The sequence below is a fragment of the Brienomyrus brachyistius genome, chromosome 4 (assembly GCF_023856365.1).
Source record: "Brienomyrus brachyistius isolate T26 chromosome 4, BBRACH_0.4, whole genome shotgun sequence".
Lineage (NCBI taxonomy): Eukaryota > Metazoa > Chordata > Actinopteri > Osteoglossiformes > Mormyridae > Brienomyrus > Brienomyrus brachyistius.
The window spans coordinates 16,304,365-16,325,883 of NC_064536.1; the positions used below are offsets into that span (position 1 = coordinate 16,304,365).

A 21,519-nucleotide genomic window follows, 5' to 3' on the forward strand; every position below is an offset into this window, starting at 1 on the left:
GCCGATACTCGAGCCGTCAAATGAGTCTGGATCAGCGCCGATACCGATCCGAATTTTGGATCAGTGCATCTGTAGTTGTGGTGACCTTGAATCTCTGGTTTTAGTGATAATTTTAGCACAAGCTGCTGTGTCGGGCGAGCTGTCCTCAGCAATGTCAGATGCTGCCCTCAACCCTCAAACACAACCTGCCTGCTGTTTCAGCTCCATGCCTCCAACCTTGTGCAGAAATGTTCGGGAAGCTTTGAGTGAACCAGTATTGCACTGGGTTCCTTTGTAGCCCACATAGTACATGTGTTGTCTTTTACAGGTAAACTAGAACTAAGAGTTGTGACAGATTAAATGCCTTGTTTACAGGTGCTGCTGGTACGAGTCCCTGTCTTCAATCTGTGAATAATTTCCTGCTTATTACTAATGGACTTCAAGCAAATTAATAGTATCTAAATACCAGTGCTTATTATCAGTTGAATCCTAAGTAATTTAACTATTATTGCTGATTTTACTTAACAAAGTGGATAAATAGCTTTTAAAAACTGAACAAATTGATTTGTTGCATTTGCATTTAGGTCACTGCATTGATTTGATAAATTACTATTTGATAAACACTTGTGCTAATTCAAAAGGACATTCCGATTTTTTTTTCTTCATCAGAATTGAATCCAGAGAACAGCACTGTAATCACTCTGAAATGTTCCTTATTGAGCAATGTGTGAATTTCATATGTCAACTTTTGATTTTTATGTGTCGGGCTGGAGGTACAACTCTCATGGATCGTGTTTATCATGTCCTGTTGTCATGTTCTGGTCTTATACACATTGATTTACTCAATTTATTTTAGTATAGTTCAATTTATGAATACTGCTCTACTGTCAGTAATAAGTGAACAAAGGTTTGACATCTGTCGTTTTTCACTTTGGTCTGATGTCAGAATCAGTGCATTTAATTCCCCTGTCCTGAGTATTGAGCGGATGACTTCTAAAAGCTCAGTAGTTTAACCACTTGTGTTACAGGTCTAAAGCCGGTTGCTGTCCATGGTGCTGAACAGTCTGAGTTAAGCGAAATGTCCTGTTATCAAAGCCAACCGTGCAGCTTGTTTAGGTTCAAGGTTTACAGAGTCAGATCTCATGTAGCTTTTTTTTCTTTTTCTTTGCTAACTTCAGACCTGGATGAGTGTCTATTTAAAACGTGATACTGAAAATTAAAATTATCAATGCATATTAAAAGCTTCTCCTTTTAAATTCCAGAGTGTAGTATTCAAAAAAGGATATAAATGCTAGTTTCGTTCACTTGGTTAACTGTAACCAAGACTAACAACTGTGCTTAACACACAATTCTGTCACTTTGGCATGATGTTAAGTGGGCTTGAACTGAATTTGAGGAGCTGCAATAAATGAGTATAAAATATTAACATATAAAAATACATTTTGTGGCATAAGTGAAATCTCTGGGGCTGTTTCATTTTACATGTTACTAATTTCCCCTAATTGAGCTAGACCATAATCCACCCAGAGGAAACCTTTTCATAGCTCTTTTGATTTTTTTTATTTTTTATTTATTAATATTATTGTTATAGAGATGTGATCATCATGCAGGTTAAAACCTTAATAAGAAGGCCATCTGCTTCCACACTGCACTGATGCCATCTACTTGTTGCCTAGCTATTCACGTCCCCCCCAGCACAAAATTTGCCACAATATTCCGCTCAGACACTTGCCTGAATGGCTAATTAGCAGTTGTCCCTGGTTGTGTTATTGTTCTACTCAAACCGCCCAAACCAGAATATCTACATCCTGAGCTGAGGACGTAAATTATTTCCTCAGTGGTCCCTGAATGCTAATTATGCTGGCATCTCTCTTACCCCCCCATCCCCCACCCCGTATCTTCAGTCCTCCACAGGAATTTCACACAACTCTTTAGTGTTAGTCCACAAAGACTGTGGATTTCTTCTCGTTTTATTTCTTTGTTTTTCCTGCTTGACTCCTGCCTCGTACTTAATGACGACTTGAAATTGCTGTGAGCTGCTTGGTGTGCTTGTTGAAAAATTCTGGGGCGTGTATTTAGATAGACCATTTGTCTTATGACTGTTACAAAGAGTAGTTAACAAAAAAAAAAACACAAAGAGAAAATCTTTGGTTCATCTCTGGATGAATGAACATCAGTGGGAAGTAAATGTTTGCTGTGTCGAGCGCTCAGTTGGTGGTCACAGCACTTAGGGATTGTGGGATACTGCAGTCGATGACATTGCACTGAAGCAATTCCTAAACCGCTTACCATCTAATTTAGATAACCAGTAATTTCCTGTAGGGTTATGATTCTGGGATTATGTCATCTGACACTGTAGTGCAGTCTGTACATGGGGTAAGCGTGTTCTGTCAGGATGATAGCCGGGAGGACAGGAATAGTGCACACCCCTGGGAATATTCCTCTGCACATATTTCTCATGTTTACATCTCCATCTACTAGCTAAATTACCTTAATTTAAATATCTTGCTTAAATTTGTAGGGTTATAAAGGGGTGGGAAATTTCCAGAAACTTTCCATTACATGGTAAATTAAGATGAGGAAGTTTGGAAATATTCCATGTTGGAAGTTTTCAATGGGAATTACCGGGAATATATGGGAATTAACAGAAAATTCCCAGAATTTTGCAACCCTATACATTTGTGCCAATACGTCAGATCTCAGCTAAGGGGCCCAGACTGTTTTCAGTATCCACTTGGCAAAATCAATATCAGTTATGATGATTTTAGCTTTGGTCTCCGCATACTTTATATTTCAGTGTCACATAAATCCATTATGTGTCTTGTGTCCTCCTTCAAGTGCCGTATTCCGCACTTGTGAGGTTTATGCCTGAACCAAACCGTGCTGACGTAAAGAACTCACTTCTGTGAAGTTAAGGTAATTGCATATGGATGCCAAAGACAGGACAGGGATGTCTTGATAACCGTGAGCACTGCCAGCTTCCCCTGGATAGAAAGCATTGGGTTTGGCTGTTCAGTGTATCTGATGCAAGCTCTAGCTAAAATGGTTTACCAGGTCTTCAAAGTGATGGTAACTATGATGCCGTTAAGGACCTTTCAGATGATGCTGCTTGTCTTGTTCAGGCGACAAAGCCACCTACTTAGGCTTGTCCCACTCATTGTCTCTGTCGGCTCCAGTGCATCCTGTGTGATTTCTGTCAGTGTATCATGTCTACAGACTGAACCATGGTTGCGTAATAAACATAATGACTTCAGCTCGCATATAGTTTTATGGAGAAAACACAGGATTGTCCGGAAATTTAGTGTAGTTACAAGGAATATGGAAATTACCATATTCCTTGCTACTACACTAAATTCTGTAGGCATGTGTTGCAATCATTACAGGTTCCTAAGCCTCAGCCCCTAAGTTTATTTTCCTCTTGACTTCCATGCTGATAAATTCCTGCCAGCATATCTGGTATGTAAAGAACCACGTATGCTTAATAAATATAATGACTTCAGCTTGAATATGAGTTGAGTAACTGAGAAATCACAGGATAAAACCCTGCTGATCCCATGGTTAGCAAGCTGTGCATTAGCGCTTGACTGAGTTGGGTAGTGTGTTGCTAACAGTCAGTTTACAGGCGTGAGGTGAGCTCAGAGGTCAACGACAGAAAGTCCGAGCAGAACAAAATGCAGGGATGTGTGTCATTACTAACTGCAGGATTCAATTTTATTTAATAATGTTGTAACTAAACGGGTAATTGAATAAAAATTGAAGCTCAAAACAAAACCTATATTCCATACAGTGGCTAACTCTGTTCATTATTGTAACTGTGTCAATTCCTTTAAACTTTAAAAACAAAATGCATTGCCAGACACTCTAGACCAGGGGTCACCAACATGGGTACTAGGACGCCCCCAAGGACCACATGAGTTGCCCGCAGACCTGTTCTAAAAGTAGCACAACTCACCACTGAGCAGCGTCTAAATTTTTATTTTATCCTGTTGCTACTCTTCTTTAATCACATTTGCATTTATATAGATTTGAAAATGACTATCTTAAAAAAAAGCATTTAAAGCATTTATTATACATGAAGTTTAGGAGGGCCAGTTTCAAACATGAAGCAGCGCTCAGTTTCAAAAAGGTTGGTGACCCCTGCTCAACTCAAACAAACTTCAATTTTATTTAATGTGCCCCTTCAGAAAGTAATTACCCTTCTAAATTAGGAGGAATAGCTCACACCAAACCTTCCGCAGAATGGGGTATTCCTCTACAATTTTGGCATTGTATTTATGCATACTTCCGATACCCCCCCCCCCTATACACACTCTTCCATAATGGCTTTACCCAATTTCCCACCACCTACAATTTATCCATTTAACAATGAAATGTAAGCACATTCAGTAAATGAACTGGCTGTTATTTTTTGATTGTATTTTATATACAGTTTGGCAGTGAATGTTGTAACCTCAAGGATGTCATGACATGCACCGTTCAGAACTGGATTGAGAGTGACCCTGAAATTCCAGTCAAGCTCCTGAATTTCAGTTGCGGTAAAAAAGAGGATGCCAACTTGCAGTTTCATTGTCATTTTAAGGAAGAATAAGAATGGAATAAAATGCAAATTTACTTATACATATAGTGTAGGTGCAACTTTTAACAATACAGCGTAATATTTAAATATGAATTACATTTGAACATGTGAATGTACAGAGCATACACTGCAAAAATCTAGATTTTTCTAGAATGAAATATCGCAACATATCATTTACAGAACAAATAATTTAACTTGCCTTTTGTTTGCCATGGTGGAAGACCATTTGATTTCTTGCTCTTCCTTATCCCACAATCTGCAAAATGGAACATGACAATCTGAAAGCAGACACCCACAAGATGGAAAATTAGCCAAGGAAACCTGCAAAGCTGTCCATCCTTGCCCATTTTGGTGAGCCACCTCCTACAGCCACGCCTGGAAATCACAGAGCTGTATGTAAGCAATGCAATGCAGCTGACTGAGGTTCCACCACGGACACTTCAAATTTCAAAGGACATCTACAGGTAGGTTAAGACTTATTGTAGTTTATTATGATTTTCTGATAAAATCAGTACTTAGTGGCAGCGCTCACTTTGCTGCAGGTATCTGATATCATAGGACTGAAGTAGCCGCTTGTCTTAATATGCATGGCGATTCTGTATATTTTCTGCTAAAACCTGTTCGTTTTTATTAACGTGACTTTTTTTGCCATTAATGGATGTGTTGCCTTGTGTTTTCCTCATACTGTTGTGTTGCAGTTCAGATTTTATTCATTTGTTTTTGTGCTTTCCGTTTGACTAATTTCGGTAGAAATAAAGAAATGTTTATTATTCCTATACAATAAAACATGTACTTTAAGTGTATAGCATGACGGTATACCGTGATCAAAAAATATATATCTGAAATCGGTCAGAAGTACTGTTCTCTATCGCGGTTTAAATAATGACGTTAATATCCGTGACACATTTCAATATGCTAATAGTGTATTATTACGCACAAAATATCCCTTGCGTTTAATGTTCCCAATTCACATAAATTCTGATTTTGCTGCTAACGCTGACAATGTGCTGTGGTTTTTCCATGACGCATGCGCAGGCGCAACACTTCCGGTCACAGTGAACAACATCCTTTGTTTAGCTGACTAGTTAGCTATAGTCTGAAGATGTCCGCGTGGTCTGAGGAGATGGAGGGTGCAAGTAACGTTAAAGGCGAATTGCACCCGCCACAAAAAAGAAAAAGAATCCTTTCAGCTGTGTGGACACATTTTGGATTCAGAAAAGAAGACGGGGCTATTGTTAATATTGACTCTCCAATTTGTAGAGCATGTGGTAAAGCCGTACCGGCCAAAACAGGCAACACATCAAACCTTATGCACCATCTAAGGAAACACCATCCGTCAGTTTACGTCGCAATGCAAAAAGTAAGTAAAATAACCCGAGGTTGGTGGCTAAGAGGTTCGTTTAACTAAGAGGCAGTTTCACTTTTTAACGATATATGGGTAATCTGCTATATTGAGGGCTAAATCTCGCCGATTTGGGGGCGGCAAAATTATCCAGGTTTAGTCCCAGCAGACTTTATCTCGGCTGATATAGTTTTTTTTAATTCTCTATTGGCGGCCCGGATTTAATAGTGACTAAAAGAACACATCGCGCACCAACTAGAAGAGTATCTGGGCCGGTACTTCTATAATAGTTGCTACTCCACCCCGTGGTTTACGGGATTATCCCGTGGTGAAAAGTAAAATAGTGTGTCCCGTTTTGAAACAAAACGCAACGCAGTTTGTCTGGCGTTTTGTATCGGGACTAAAGTACAGTTTAATCCGGCAGTCTTTGAGAGATTTTTTTTTGTTAAAACAATGCATAGACTAATATTCACACGAGGTTTGCGACTGTCGCTTGCTGTGCTAGTTAAAAGGCGATGTGTTTCATGCGCTTAAAATTTGTTAGAATTAAATTAGACGATGAACGTTTGTGTTGTGGTAAGTATGGCAGCGTGTGTGTAGGGGGAGTTAAAACATGATGTATGGTAAAATCCCGATATAGGTATACAATAAAATTTAGGTGCACTGTAAATAATGAATTTCATCCCTACAACTTCTGTCACTCATGACGCATGCGTGGACGCATCACTTCCGGTCACGGGGTAACATTGTTTCGCTAGCTAGCTAGCTATACAGTCTAAAGATGTCGGCGTGGTCTGAGGGGATGGCGGATGCAAGTAACGTTTTTGGCGAATTACATCCTCCGCAAAAAAGGACCCAGTCAGCCGTTTGGACATACTTTGGGTTTAAAAAAGAAGGCGGAACTATTGTTAACATTGACGCGCCGATTTGTAGAACGTGTGGTAAAGCCATACCGTCCAAAGCAAGCAGCACGTCTAACCTTATACACCATCTGAAAAAGCACCACCCGTCACGTTACACCGAAATGCAAAACGTAAGTTAAAAGCACTGGGGCCACTGGCTAGGAAGTGTAAAGCCTAAGCGGAAACTAGTTTTTATGATGTACGGATAATATCAGTTTAATAGAGGGTGTTAAACTCGCCGGTTGGATGGGGGGCATGAAATTCAGAGTTCAGTGCCGCAAACTTTAGCTCCGCTTAGTTTTTTTTAACCCTGTGTGGGAACCGCTCAATCAATCGGCAGCTGGGTTTAAGTGATCTAAAAAACGGTACTTCGGGAAGTTAATAACCCTTCCCGTGCTTTACATGATTGTTTCGGAAAAACAAAATGCTGTGTCCCGTTTTGAACCAATACGCGACAGAATTTGTCTGGTTTCCCGCCTACGTTCCAGCGCCTGGTTCAGACTTCCTAGACCATCTCGATCGGAAACTGTAGTTACTAGTCGTGTAAATTTCCCGCCGCACAACAGTAGCCATGACCTTTTATACCAAAAAACCATTTTCATTATCTATACTTAAGCTTCTCCCGTAGTTTCATACATTCTTGTAATTCATAATTAAATTTAGTTTGTAGTTTCTGGGAGACTGTTCCTGCACAGTTTTGTCTCTACTCCATACCAGCATGGTTGCCCTACTGTTTGTATTCATTGTGTGATTTATATTCATATGGAACTATTTGTGCTCTTTATAAATGTCAACATTTACTAAATATTTTTTTTCTTTTTCAGAAGAAGCATCCTGAACTTCTGGTGAAGCCTGAACCCAGTGATGACCCAGTCACCCCTAACCAGACTGTTATAGATACTGCACCTGCTGAGCCCGAGGCTAGCTCTAAATGGGTCGTGGTTCCAATACCAACAGATAGTCGTCAAGTTCCTCTGACAGACAGCATTGTGACATATATTGTAAATGGACTCCTTCCCCTCTCTACTGTAGAAAATAAGGATTTCATCACAATTTTGCAATTGGCTGAACCCTTCTTTACAATGCCTTCTCGGAGAGACCTCACCCAGAACCTCATTCCTCAGCGCACCACTGCGGTTAAAAATCATTTAATTAATCAGATGCAGAGTGCTGCTGATATTTGCCTGACTGTGGATCTATGGTCAAATCGATCCATGAGGTCATTTTTTGCCATGACTAGTCATTTCATTTCAGATTTTGAATTGCAGAATGTAATGTTGAGTTGCCGGCGATTCAAGGGGAGGCATTCAGCAGATAACATCTGTGGTGTGTATGAGGATATTTTATCAACTTATGGCATTAAAAACAAAGTATCATTCATTGTGACCGATAATGCATCTAACATTTTAAAGGCATTCACCCTCTTCCCACCTATGGCTGTTGTTGATGATGAGGAGGAGATGGAACAAGATGCCGTATCTGATCTTCATGTGGTGAACATTGATGAGGAGATGATGTACTTCCCTCCAGAAAGAAGTCCGTGCTTTGTCCATACATTGCAACTTGTGGTTCGGGATGCCCTGGATCAAGTTGGGTCTATAAAAAATGTGCTAGATAAAATCCAAAAACTTGTGTCATTCTGCCATAAGTCTCCAGTGGCTACTGAAATTTTAGGAGATTACAAACTGTGTCATTCAAATGTCGCCCGCTGGAATAGCCAGTTGAAGATGCTGAAGTCAGTCCTTAACATTCCCACTGGTGTCCTTGGTCAGCTGGAGTGCCCTGTTCAGCTGTCACCCACTGAATTTAAGATTATGCAGGAACTATGTGTGGTGCTGGAGCCCTTTGAGGAGGTGACAGACAGGTGTCAGGCAGAGAAAGCTGTAACTTCCAGCTTGGTGATTCCGTGTGTTCGAGCCTTAAGGCACGCAGTCAGAAACATGAAGATGACTGGCAACAACAACTTGGTGTCCATTCTGCAGAACTCGGTTGAGAGACATCTTTCAAAATTTGAAGACATGCAATGCTTTCAGATGGCTTCCACTCTTGACCCAAGATTCAAACTGGATTGGTGTATTGGTGAAGAGGTTACCACCATGAAGGATCTTCTCATGGGAAAAGTTGAGTGTCTTTCACCAAAACTCAGTGCTGGATATAATGACTGCAGTGACCAACCAAAGAAACGTCCTAAACTCTTTTCCTATATGGAGAGTCAGACTAGTCCATCTGCTGTTGCCAGAACTTCACATGATGTCATCGTATACCTGAGTCAACCATGTTTAGCAGAGGATGTTGACCCTTTGGCCTACTGGAAAGGAACCCAAACCAGCTTTCCTGAGCTAGCACGACTTGCCTGCCGATACCTTGCTATACCAGCTTCCTCCGCACCTGTTGAGAGAATCTTCAGTATGGCGGGAAATATTTTCAGGCCGGGACAATGCCATGTAAATGATAAAACATTTGAAGATCTTTTGATTATTAAGTGTAATAATATTGAACAATGAGTTGAATTGGAATAAAGCATAATTGCATTTGCTGTGATGTTTTGCTTTTTGTTAGTACTAAGGTGGAACTGAAAGTCAACTTAATATACACTTGGTGGGTGATCAAAAAATATAGCCCTATAAGACAATAAAACCTAAAAGAAAAACATACTCGGCATACTTCAGGGTGTTTTCTTTTGGGGTGGTGAAAAGGGAGTGTCACGCTGCCATCCAACATTTGATCCCTATCTTTGCGAATGGCTGTTTGTACCAATGTTGAATTCCCTTTAGGGACCAGCTCCTCCATGTTGTCCATACTGCTACATTGTCAAATACAGAATATGTTGCATGTTGGGACGAGGGTGTGAAAGGAGGAGGAAGATATGCAGAGCACTGCTTCCGACATGTTTGGCAAAACACCTTTATTTGTGTGTATGTGCCATAGAACAGCAGCTGATAGACCTGTGCACTGTAGAACGTTACTAATATTTTCGTTGTTCACAATCTCGTGTTGTCCAAAAATCCCCTGTTATACGCACAAGATAAACACCTTAGTACAGTGAACTCCTGCATTTACAGACCTGGCAGTATTTAAATACTGCCCTTATAAAGGGTTTATGAATGTACTTTTGTCCTTGTAGCTGCTAAATAATAATTATCGATACTTAATTGATCCCCGTGGGGAAATTGTTTTTACGCCTCACTCAACTTGCTCTTTTGTAGAGTGAACTGTCTGTGAAGGGCAGTCACCCGTTGGGGAGCCCATGAAGCTGGGGGTTAAGGGCCTTGCTTGAGGACCTGCAGACATGCTGAGGCTGGGTTTGAGACTCAGCCCACTGAGCCACACGCTGCCTCCTAAAAATACATTCATTATTGGAGCCATTCAATTTTTTTTGCCTGCTACCTTAGAATCTCCATTGAATAAGTGTTTGAAGAAATGTTTAGGCTAAAATCTGGGCTTATTGTACGTACACTGACTTAAATCAGCAAAAAGTACTGGCACACCACCAACATTTTTCACCTTATTTCTTTTAAAAGATGTGGTTGCTAAGCTTCCCTTTCTTTGCTGCCACCTCAGTGATCATCACTTCCATGATTTACCGGAACAGTAGCATGGGGCACTCCCCTAACTGGATGTAATAAGCTTATCGATATGGCAAATTTATATAGATGACTGACTTTTGAGTGTCACAACGCGCATCTCAATATTTTAGTCATACTACTAATTTGCTTATTGAATTGCGGTGTGAAAATAATACCTATTATTAGTCCTGGAAATCTGGCATCCATTATCTAAAGCCCTGCACTAAAAGAGTTTGTTGTTATCTAAATTAAATTGACGTAAATGAAAAGGCTTGTTTGATTTTTCTGGAGGAAGATTAATTGACCAATTGGTAAAATAATCGAGTAAAATAACAGATTAATCCATAGGAAAAAATAGTTGTTAGTGGCAGCCCTAACTTACTTGGTTACTTTATTGATCCCAAAATGAAATTTAGGTATTCAATAGGTCAAATACACAATAATAATAACCTAACATTCAAGGATTGGGGAGGTACAAAGTGCATCTGTGGATGCTGTGCAAATTGAATAGATGTATGAACCAGCCTACACAAGTGAAATACTGATATTGTTTTTCATTAATGAATCGTGACACTTTTTTATCTCAAGTAGCAACTATATTAGTTCAGGATTTTATTTTTTTTTTACTTCAGTGAAGTATTTGTACCCCGTCAAGTAAAGTGTTACCATTTTTGTTAGTGGTCACTCAAAAAGCATCACAGTTATTGAAATAAAGACAACTTTGCAACAGTTTGTACAAAGATACACAATTTACAGAGGAAACATGCTTCAGTTACATTGTGTTCACTATAATTTCCAGAGGTGCCAATAATTGTGGCACATGTGTTTTTGTTAAAAAGAATTATTTCTTGATGAAGGATTATTTTTCTTACTTTTCCTCAGTGTTTCAGTGTGACATGAAGCTGCTTCACCAAAAGGTGGATTTTTTTTCTAACTCTTTTTACAAATCTTTACCAGGGGTGCCAATAATTGTGGAGGGCGCTGTACATAAATTACTCAAGATACAACTGATGCGTTCTTTTCATCTTGTTTCCCCAGTTTGGCGGATTGTGTTTACCACAGAACTGCAGGAAAATTATTTTTTCGTGTGTTTGTTTTTAATCCGATATCGCACTTTGATTCGGTGTTAATGGAATTAGTTGTAAGTGAGAAGTCATTACATATTTTTATAACACCTGTTTTTTAAAACAATGCAGACATCCTGTTCACGGATAGTGAGGGTAGTTGGGGGCAGTGGGGGATTTGAGAGAAGTCGATTTTTCTAACTTCTTGAGTTACTGATGAGCCGTCATAAATTTTAGCGGGAGAACGGTTGGGAAAGAAAAAGATGCGAATTGTCCATTGTCATCTAAAATCTGAAGTACAACTCATTCAGTCCGCTGGAGACCTGGCCATTATTCAAGAGAAGGGAGGGTTCCTCACCTTCTTTACCTACGCCTTTTCATACTGATGATGGGTTGTTAACAGGTTTCGGTTCTCTAGCATTTCTGAATAATACTTTGCTACCTTAATCTCTTTCTATAGCTAGTACTTGGCGCTTATAAACAGGGTGTTATATCTGTGATTGAGCCAGCATCGTGATCCCCCCCCCCCCCGTCCATACCGACAATTCCAGTGTCTTTACTAGGCACGCACATAGCACAATATTTTAAAATCTACCTGGTTTTCACCAACCTCCGTAAACCAGAGGGCGAGTCTTTATTTGTATCTAAAAATTGAAGATTGAAAGTTATCTACAGAGCGAATAGTCCCGTTCTCTGCATTCTGTCGTAAACAAATAATTCGTAATAGTCTTATGATATTGACCCCTTTTCGCCATTTCTCGCCCTGCGCGTTTAACTGAGAATATTTTATCTTAAGGGGGAAAAAATCAATGAATTAGTAATATTGTAAATGACTAGAGGTAACTGTTCCAGAGTTACAGTAACATCCGGGCTATTTTAATCCTAAAATTCCGTATTGCACTTGAGTGACCCTAGTTTAGGCTAACTACCTGGCGGGACTTGAGCGACTTCATATAATTATTAAATTAGTTACCAAAAGCTATACAGATAAATCGAAATAAAAGAATGAAGATGTTCCCGATCGCACCTTCATATAGAAAAACAGAATAACAGCACGCTTTATATAGGCTATAACTCGGGATTTCCATTTTACATTCGAAACAGTTTACACAAATACATTATAAATTAATATATTAATTAACCACAAAGTGTATTTATTCTTGATTTGTACTTGAGTATATAGTACCTGGGGGCGGCATGGTGGTGCAGTGGTTAGCCTCACACCTCTGGGACCCGGGTTCGAGTCTCCGCCTGGGTCACATGTGTGTGGAGTTTGCATGTTCTCCCCATGTCATCGTGGGGTTTCCTCCGGGTACTCCGGTTTCCCCCCACAGTTCAAAAACATGCTGAGGCTAATTGGAGTTGCTAAATTGCCCCTAGGTGTGCGTGTGTGAGTGAATGGTGTGTGAGTGTGCCCTGCTATGGGCTGGCCCCCCATCCTGGGATGTTCCCTGCCTTATGCCCATTGCTTCCAGGATAGGCCCCAGACCCCCCGCGACCCAGTAGGATAAGCGGCTTGGAAAATGGATGGATGGAAATCTACTTTTTTGTCTATTGGCCAATTATCTGCTTCAAATTATTTGCAGTTAATTAGCAAATGTGCCAGTTTTGATGACAGGTAGGTTGTAATCGTACAGAAGGGAGGGTTCCCCACCTACTTTAAACCTTGAAATGATGATATTACCATATTTGTACAGAGTATGAGTATTTATGAGTATTTATATAGTTATAATACAAAGTATTACTCATAGTTATTTGCACTATTATTTTCTTTACCTTACCTTTATTCCTATTGTTGCACTGAGCATGTAAAGGACAAAAGAATTTCCCTCTGGATAAATAAAGTTTTTTCTTATCTTATATATTGTTGCTACTGGTTATGATTAATACTGGTTATCAGACTTGTGCACCATTCAGAAATGAATACACAATGGGCCTGAAATTCTAGATCAGTTTTTGAATTTGAAAAATATATATATACTGTCTTAAAATGAATGAGAGAGGGATATGGGGCTCTCGAAGGAACAAACAGGCACGCTTAGGTTCACTCAAAAAAAAAACACTTTAATACAAGTGATACAAGACAACCTCGTATTAAAATCAATGTCAATTAAAAACAATGCAAGACAACCTTATACCACCAGAGATATGGAATAGCATGAATCATACGTATATATATATATATATATATATAGGAAGCAAACAATAAAAAAACAAGCGGTGATAATTAATCCCCCTTAATCAATCGGACGCACAAGCAGCTGCTAAACTATTTACACTCGGACGTGCCCTCATCACCCACCTTCACACACGGACTGGGGAGCCCTTTTCAGTCCTGGCAGGAGACCAACACGTGAGTCCCGAGAAATGCCGGGCGATGCGCGCTCTATCCCACGGCTGAGCTCCGGTCAGTACTGAGTTTTCCCCGTCCTTTATACTAAATTGGGCGCTACCTGTGGGCAGGGGCGAGCTGGCCAGACTCACCCCTTCCCCCCAGGACAAGGTGTTATCCAATTCCCCCTTTTGTCCGAGTGTTGCTGCCTGTGATAATAAAATACAATAGGGGTCCTGGTGCCGGGTGTTTGCGCAACGCCTCCCTGTCCCCCCTACCGACAACATAGGGTGCTAGATAACGACCCCCCTCTGTCTCCCGAAACCAAGATAAGCATTCTGGATGCCGATCTAATGGCTCAGATAAGCATCCTGGTTTCTTTCATGAGCCGAAGTTCTTTATGGCAGGACAGGGTTTGCGGGGGATCGGCAAAGAATAACATGTTCAATGACATTCTGGGTGAATCATGGACGATTGATCTTCAGGACGATCAGTCTCCACACGATCAGAATTACTCCACAATTACGATCTCCAAGAATATTACAGTAAAAGGATTAATTCCATATACGTGGGTGACGTAATTGTCCGTGAATTCATTCTAATATATATATATTAATATATATATATATATATATATCGTAGAACAAAATCAGGATTCAGAATTTCAGGTTGAATTTTTATTTATGGAAGTAAGATCAAAATAGAATTTAAATATAAATAATTTTGTATACTTAGTGTAGGTGCACCTTTTAATAGTACAGCTTAATATTTCAATATTGATTTCACATACCATACACAGCATAAACTGTATTATTGTTATAAAAATGTTAGTCAGAATGAAATAATGAAAAATTTGAAGTGTCACCTATATAATAAATTATTTAACTGCCCTATTGTGTACCGTGGCGGAAAAGCATTTCATTTAGAGTCAAACAATCCGAAAGCAAACTGACATTGAAGGCAGCTAGGCCCTGTGCTAAACTTTGTCACCCTGAGAAATGGGAACAAACTGGAACATAGGCAGGAAAGAGAAGGGGGGGCGCTGGGCCGCCATGTACTGCCAGTAACTTAAGGAAAACCGAAGGCACACGGAAAGGGTCAGGGTGACATTAAGCTGATGCTGCAGAATTTGGGAACATAACAAGATAAGAGAAAAGGAAGAGAGTGGAGACTAACGCCAGAACTCTCAAAACAATAGTTGTATGTTACGTCAACTGGAAAGACACCAACAAGAACAGTAGACGCCCTAAACGGGGTATAAAGGCTAGACACAGACAACAGGGAGCTGAGCTTCCCTTGGTGTGTACTTTTGTGCATTAGAGAGTGGCTCCCGGATTGCAATCTGTGCTGAGAATAGAGAGCTGACGTGCAACTATCCTTCGCCTCCAGAGTGCATCTTTTCCTCATCAACGGACTTGGTGGAGTCTAACTCCAACAACATACAAGATGAAAAAATCACACAGCAAGACTATGCTGTCAATCTTTACCCATTTTGGTGAACAATCTCCCAGTGCCATACCTGGAAATTACGGAGCTGTATGCAAGCACTGTAATAAAGCAGTCTGTGGTATCGTCAAGATAATATAGGATCTCAAGAGACATGTCCAGGTAAGTTAACAGACTTATTGTTGCTCATTTTAATTTCCTGATCAGTATTTAGTGTTGTCATGCTGCAGCTATCTGATATTGTAGGCAGACAATAACTGCATGTTAAAGGGCATGGTGATTTTGTATCGTTAGTTAAAAGCTGTTCATTTCTGAATTGTATGCCGCTATACCAGGATCAAAAACTTCTGAAATGGTTATTACTGCTGTGTAATACCGCGGATTGAATGGTGGCGTTACAGCACGCCAATATTCATAACATACCCAAGTGGGCTAATAACGTAATATGACATGAAATATCCGTTACAATTTAATGTTGCCACTTCACATTAATTCAAATTGTAACGATTTAAAGTGCTTTTCATGACGCATGCGCAAGTACGCCACTTCCGGAACCAACAGACAACATCCTTCATGTAGCTGGCTAGTTAGGAAACACAGTATAGATATGTCGGCGTGGTCTGAGGAGATGGAGGGTGCAAGTAACGTTATCGACGAATTGCATCCTCCACAAAGAAAAAGAATCCTTTCAGCTGTGTGGACACATTTTGGATTCAAAAAAGAAGACGGAGTTATTCTTAAGAGCGACTCGCCAATTTGTAGAGCATGCGGTAAAGCCGTACCTGCTAAATCAGGCAACACAACAAACCTTATGCACCATCTGAGAAAGCACCATCCATCGCGTTACGCCGCCATGCAAAACGTAAGTAAAATAACCCCGGGGACAATGGCTAGGAAGTTTTCAGTTTAAGAGGCAAACTTTTTATTTATATATATAAGAAATATGGATAATTCGCCAAACAGCGCTAAACCTCGCCGACATTACCTCAGCTGTTTTTTATTCTCAAGGAAAACTGATCCATCGCCGGGCCGAATTTAATAATGAATAGAAAGAACGTGTAGTAAATATGTTATTTGCGCGACTTAAATGCATAGATTGTTTTTGTAGGCAATTTGTGCTGAAGTTATTTTAGGGAATATAAAAAATGTTATATGTTGTATCACTGCAATGTTTGTAATTAGACAAAAACACACGTGGCTGCCGGCTAGAACAGTCTCGTGTAATTCACAAATAAAATGCTATGTCTCGTTCTGAACGAATACACGACACGCGTTCCTCTGTATCTTTTATATGGACCGAAATAAAATTTAATCCGGGTAACGCGATCGTCCGGGTCCTGGTTCGAAATACATGCACTCATTAAGATCGATCATTATCGGGAAATGTACCTGAAACATGTGCTAAAACAGTGCATAAGCTAATATTCACACGAATTATGTCACTGGCAGTTACTGTGCAAGTTAAATAAAACAATGTATTTCATGCGACAAAACAAATTGGGGTTGATCCATGACACATTGTGAAACGTTCTTACTATTGTACCCCTTCTGTCTGTATTGTCTATAATTTTCACATAGATATATTTGTGCTTTATACATTTCACTTTGCAAATTAACAAATATGTGTATTATTTTTCAGAAGAAGAATTCTGACCCTTTGGTGAAGTCAGAACCCAGAGATGACCCAGTCACCCCTAACCAGACTGTTATCGATACTGCACCCTCTGAATCTGAAGCCAGCTCTAAATGGGTCGTGGTTCCAATACCAACAGATAGTCGTCAAGTTGCTCTGACAGACCGCATTGTGACATACATTGTGAATGGACTCCTTCCCCTCTCTACTGTAGAAAATAAGGATTTCATTGCAATTTTGCAATTGGCTGAACCCTTCTTCACAATGCCTTCTCGGAGAGACCTCACCCAGAACCTCATTCCTCAGCGCACCGCTGCTGTTAAAAATCATTTAATTAATCAGATGCAGGATGCTTCTGATATTTGTCTGACAGTGGATTTATGGTCAAATCGATCAATGAGGTCATTTTTTACCATGTCTGGTCATTTCATTTTAAATTTTGCATTGCAGAATGTAATGTTGAGTTGCCAGCGATTCAAAGGAAGGCATTCAGCAGATAACATCTGTGCAGTGTATGAGGATATTTTATCAACTTATGGAATTAGGAACAAGGTATCATTCATTGTGACCGATAGTACATCAAACATGATAAAGGCATTCAACCTTTTCCCACCCATAACTGGTGTTCATGATGAAGAGGTGGAACAAGATGACACATCTGATCTTCATGTGGTGAACATTGAGGAAGAGATGATGTACTTCCCTCCAGAAAGAAGTCAGTGCTTTGTCCAAACATTACATCTTGTGGTTCGTGATGCCCTGGATCAAGTTGGCTCTGTAAAATGCTTGCTAGACAAAATCCAAAAATTTGTTTCTTTCTGCTATAAGTCTGCACAGGCTACTGCGAATCTAGATCACAAACTTCATCGTGGAAATGCCACCCGCTGGAATAGCCAGTTGAAGATGCTGAAGTCAGTCCTTAACATTCCCAGTGATGTCCTTGCTCAGCTGGAGTGCCCTGTTCAGCTGTCACCCACTGAATTTAAAATCATACAGGAACTATGTGTGGTGCTGGAACCGTTTGAGGAGGTGACAGACAGGTGTCAGGCAGACAAAGTGGTGACCTCCAGCCTGGTGATTCCGTGTGTTCGAGCCTTAAGGCATGCAGTCAGAAACATGAAGATGACTGGCAATAAAAACCTGGTGTCCATTCTTCAGAAAGCAGTTGATAAGCATCTTGCAAAATTTGAAGACATGCAATGCTTTCAGATGGCTTCCACTCTTGACCCAAGATTCAAACTGGATTGGTGTATTGGTGAAGAGGTTACCACCATGAAGGATCTTCTCATGGCAAAAGTTGCGTGTCTTTCCCCAAAAATCAGTGCTGGATATAATGACTGTACTGACCAACCAAAGAAACGTCCCAAACTTTTTTCGTACATGGAGAGTCAATGTAGTTCCTCAGCTGTTGCCAGAACTTCACATGATGTCATTGTGTACCTGAGTCAACCATGTTTAGCAGAGGATGTTGACCCTTTGGCTTACTGGAAAGGAAACCAGACCAGCTTTCCTGAGCTAGCACGACTTGCCTGCAAATATCTTGCTATACCAGCTTCCTCTGCACCTGTTGAGAGAATCTTCAGTATGGCGGGAAATATTTTCAGGCCGGAACGTTCCAATCTGAATGATAAAACCTTTGAAGATCTTTTGTTGATTAAATGTAACAACACTGAGCAGTGAAACATGCATTAGAATAAAGCATAATTGCATTTGCCATGATCTTTTGCTTTTTGCTGTGGTAAGTTTGAACTGAAAAACACAATTTACCATGCTACACGTGGCAAAACAGGAGCAATTATGTGAAATTATTTTGCCCATGTATATGATGAATATGGATAAATTTTATATGTATATGATATAAATATGTGTATATGTATGTGTGTATATATATATGTGTATGTATGTATATATATATGTGTATGTATATATAATATATGTGTATATATATATGTATGTGTAATACATATAATGTGTAAATAAAAATCACATACACTATCTTCCTCTTAGAATTATAGTAAGGTATACTTTCCCTGCGGTCACATGTACAGGCAAGCATCTACATCTTTCGTGTTGAAAGTAAATCTATTATGTAATTCATTCCTATGTTCTGTGATTGCATACAGTTTCTTAAAGTTGAATTGAAATTCCTGGCTTTAAGGGGCACGATTCATTACTTCTGAATCTTGGAGAACCTTGATGTGAAGAGCTCAGTTCTGTGGTTTTCACTTGGTTATATGTGGTTGCTGTAGACAGGATCGGTATGTGCTGTTAATGGGGAGCCTTGTCTGTTGTTCAGGGAGATGCAGGCCATTAGTTACATTGTTGCCATGGAGGGTATTCCAGAAAGTGTGTTTAGCATGCAGTTATGAATTGGTAGCGTAAATCAGGATAGTTTCCATTCCAGAAATGGAGGTTGGACTGAACGTTACTGTCACTGTGGCAACTAATGCCCTGGAGTTATTTGAGCGGAGGTTGAGCTGACAGAAACGCAGATGTTCACTCACAACCACTACGATCAGTGAAATAAAGACGACTTTGCTACAGTTTCAATCATTGTGTTTATTGGCTGCATATATAAAAAATGTTTCTTTTGGTTATTTCACAGCAATTAAGAACCATCTTAACCACAAAACCCACCCGGAACTTTTATTCAGGCAGTTCACATTCTAAACTAGATATTCTTCTTAAATGATTAATGTGCTCCATCTGGATCTGAAGCTTACTCATTTGCTTCTCCAGATGGACCTTGTATGGTTCTTTACCAGGCAACTAGGATGAGAACATTTATTCCAAAGTCTCTAAATCTCCTACTTTTACTAGTACACAGGACATTAGGAATAAGTGAATAAGGAATAATTATAATCACATAGGACTATTGACATTTGAGATACTCATGCATTAACATATCTCTGCAGTCCTCCCTGCATGTCCCCTTACTAAATAGGCTGATATGGTTCCTCATCTTCTTCCTTTAATAAGTTCTTCAATTTATGTATTCAGCACTATCAAGCAAATTCTGAGAAATATTCAGTCACCAGCAAGAGCATAATGGCAGAGCAACAATGCCACTTCTCGCTGGAAAAGGACTGACAATTACATCTAAAAGTGTTCATTATATTAAGAGAACTGGGGGACAAACATCTCCAGTGTGCCCCCCAGTTCCAAAGGGGATATGTTTAATTGTAAATGTGACGACCCTAATTTAATGTAGTATATTGTATCCTGGGGAGTTTGAATGGGTGGGGGTGGCAGTGGGGGGGGGGGGGGGGCATGCAACATGACTTCCATTAAAATTTGCAGACCAGGGGAGAAACCTTTTATTCTATGGAGCGACACTCGTTTATTGAAAAGTGGCACTTTCAATTGTTCAGGCAAAAGGGGCAGGTGCTCAGTGCTTGAATACTGAGGTCCAGGGTGTTATGCCCCCACCATTCTGAAAGGAGATTCACTTCCCATCTGTATATAGACTGGTTGCCATTTCAGGATTCACGAGGTTGTCACATGCACAGTTATACAGGTGCAGTGAAATGAAAAGCTAGCCTGCTGCAGAATTGTGCTAAACAAGGCAAAATAATAAAAATAAAAATAATAAACTAGCAGGAGAGACCATGGAATTAAATATAATATAAAGTGATTATGCAGTGAGTTACAGTGACCGCAGGAGTTTTAGGGGCAGATGGCTGTTGGCATGCTAGAGTTCCGGATCCTGATGACTTGGGGGTAGAAGCTCCTCTCGAGCACCCTTAGGGTGCGCAGTCTCTTGCCTGAGTTGAGTTGAACAGTCTGTCTGGTGGGTAGGATCCCTAATTATCATAATTGCCCAGGTCCTGCAGTGTTTGGTGTAGATATCCTGCAGAGAGGGCAGTGCTGACCTTAAGATGCGCTCTGCTGCACGTACCACTATCTGCAGGGCTTTGTGATCTTGAACTAAGCAATTCCTCAACCATGATGCGGAGCTCTGTGTCAGGAAATATGCTGTGATGCCGGTCTAAGAAGTATTCAAAATAGGTGGGGAGACCTTAAAGTTCTTCAGCACCTCAGGTGATAAAGGCACCTCCAGGTTCATGTCAGGTCTTCAGTGATGTGCTCACCCAGGTATCTGAGGCCGCTCACTCAACGGTATCTGCTTCTGCCTAAAATAGTTCTTGCACTAGACCACCAACCGTTGCAACCTCTTCCCTGTATGCTGTCTCATTGTTGTTCCTGATGAGTCCCACAACAGTGGTGCCGTCCGCAAACTTAATGAAGTGCCTGGAGGTGCAGTTGCGTGTCAGCAGCGTGAAGAGAAATAGGCTCAGCACACATCCCTGGGGGCTACCTGTGTTTAGCGTGATGGTGTTGGAGCTAATGTTACTGATCTAGACTGCGTGGGGCCGTCGAGTGAGGAAGTCCAGAATCCAGTTGCAACTGGAGGTCTTCAGTCCGAGCGGGTCTAGCTTGGCGATCAGCTGCTGAGGGACGATAGTGTCGAATGCTGAACTGAAGTCGATGAACAGCATCGTCACGTGGGTGTTTCGGTGTACCAGGTGTTATAGGGACAGATGAAGTGCAAGTGAGATTGCGTTGTCTGTTGATATGTTCATGCAGTAAGCAAACTGCAGTGGGTCTAGCGTGGGGGGGGAGCTGGTTCTTGATGTGGCTCAGGACTAGTCGCTCAAAGCACTTCATGGCGATTGGAG

At 40.4% G+C, this 21,519-nt stretch overlaps 1 protein-coding gene across 13 annotated transcripts in view; it reads left to right on the plus strand.

Annotated features, from left to right (window-relative positions):
- LOC125740582 (chromodomain Y-like protein) overlaps positions 1–21,519 on the plus strand; it is a 106,179-nt gene that overhangs the window by 34,145 nt on the left and 50,515 nt on the right. For 3 of the 13 annotated variants that reach the window (XR_007397662.1, XR_007397664.1, XR_007397663.1), the window contains 2 exons: positions 4,841–5,019; positions 7,624–9,453. The exons of 1 other annotated variant lie outside the window; for it this stretch is intronic. Coding sequence is in view for 7 of the 12 variants with exons in the window: in XM_049011907.1 (XP_048867864.1) it covers positions 6,679–6,930; positions 7,624–9,303 (1,932 nt within the window). In the remaining 5 variants the exon portion in view is untranslated. 9 more of the 13 variants (XM_049011903.1, XM_049011902.1, XR_007397666.1 and 6 more) reach the window with 8 other exon arrangements.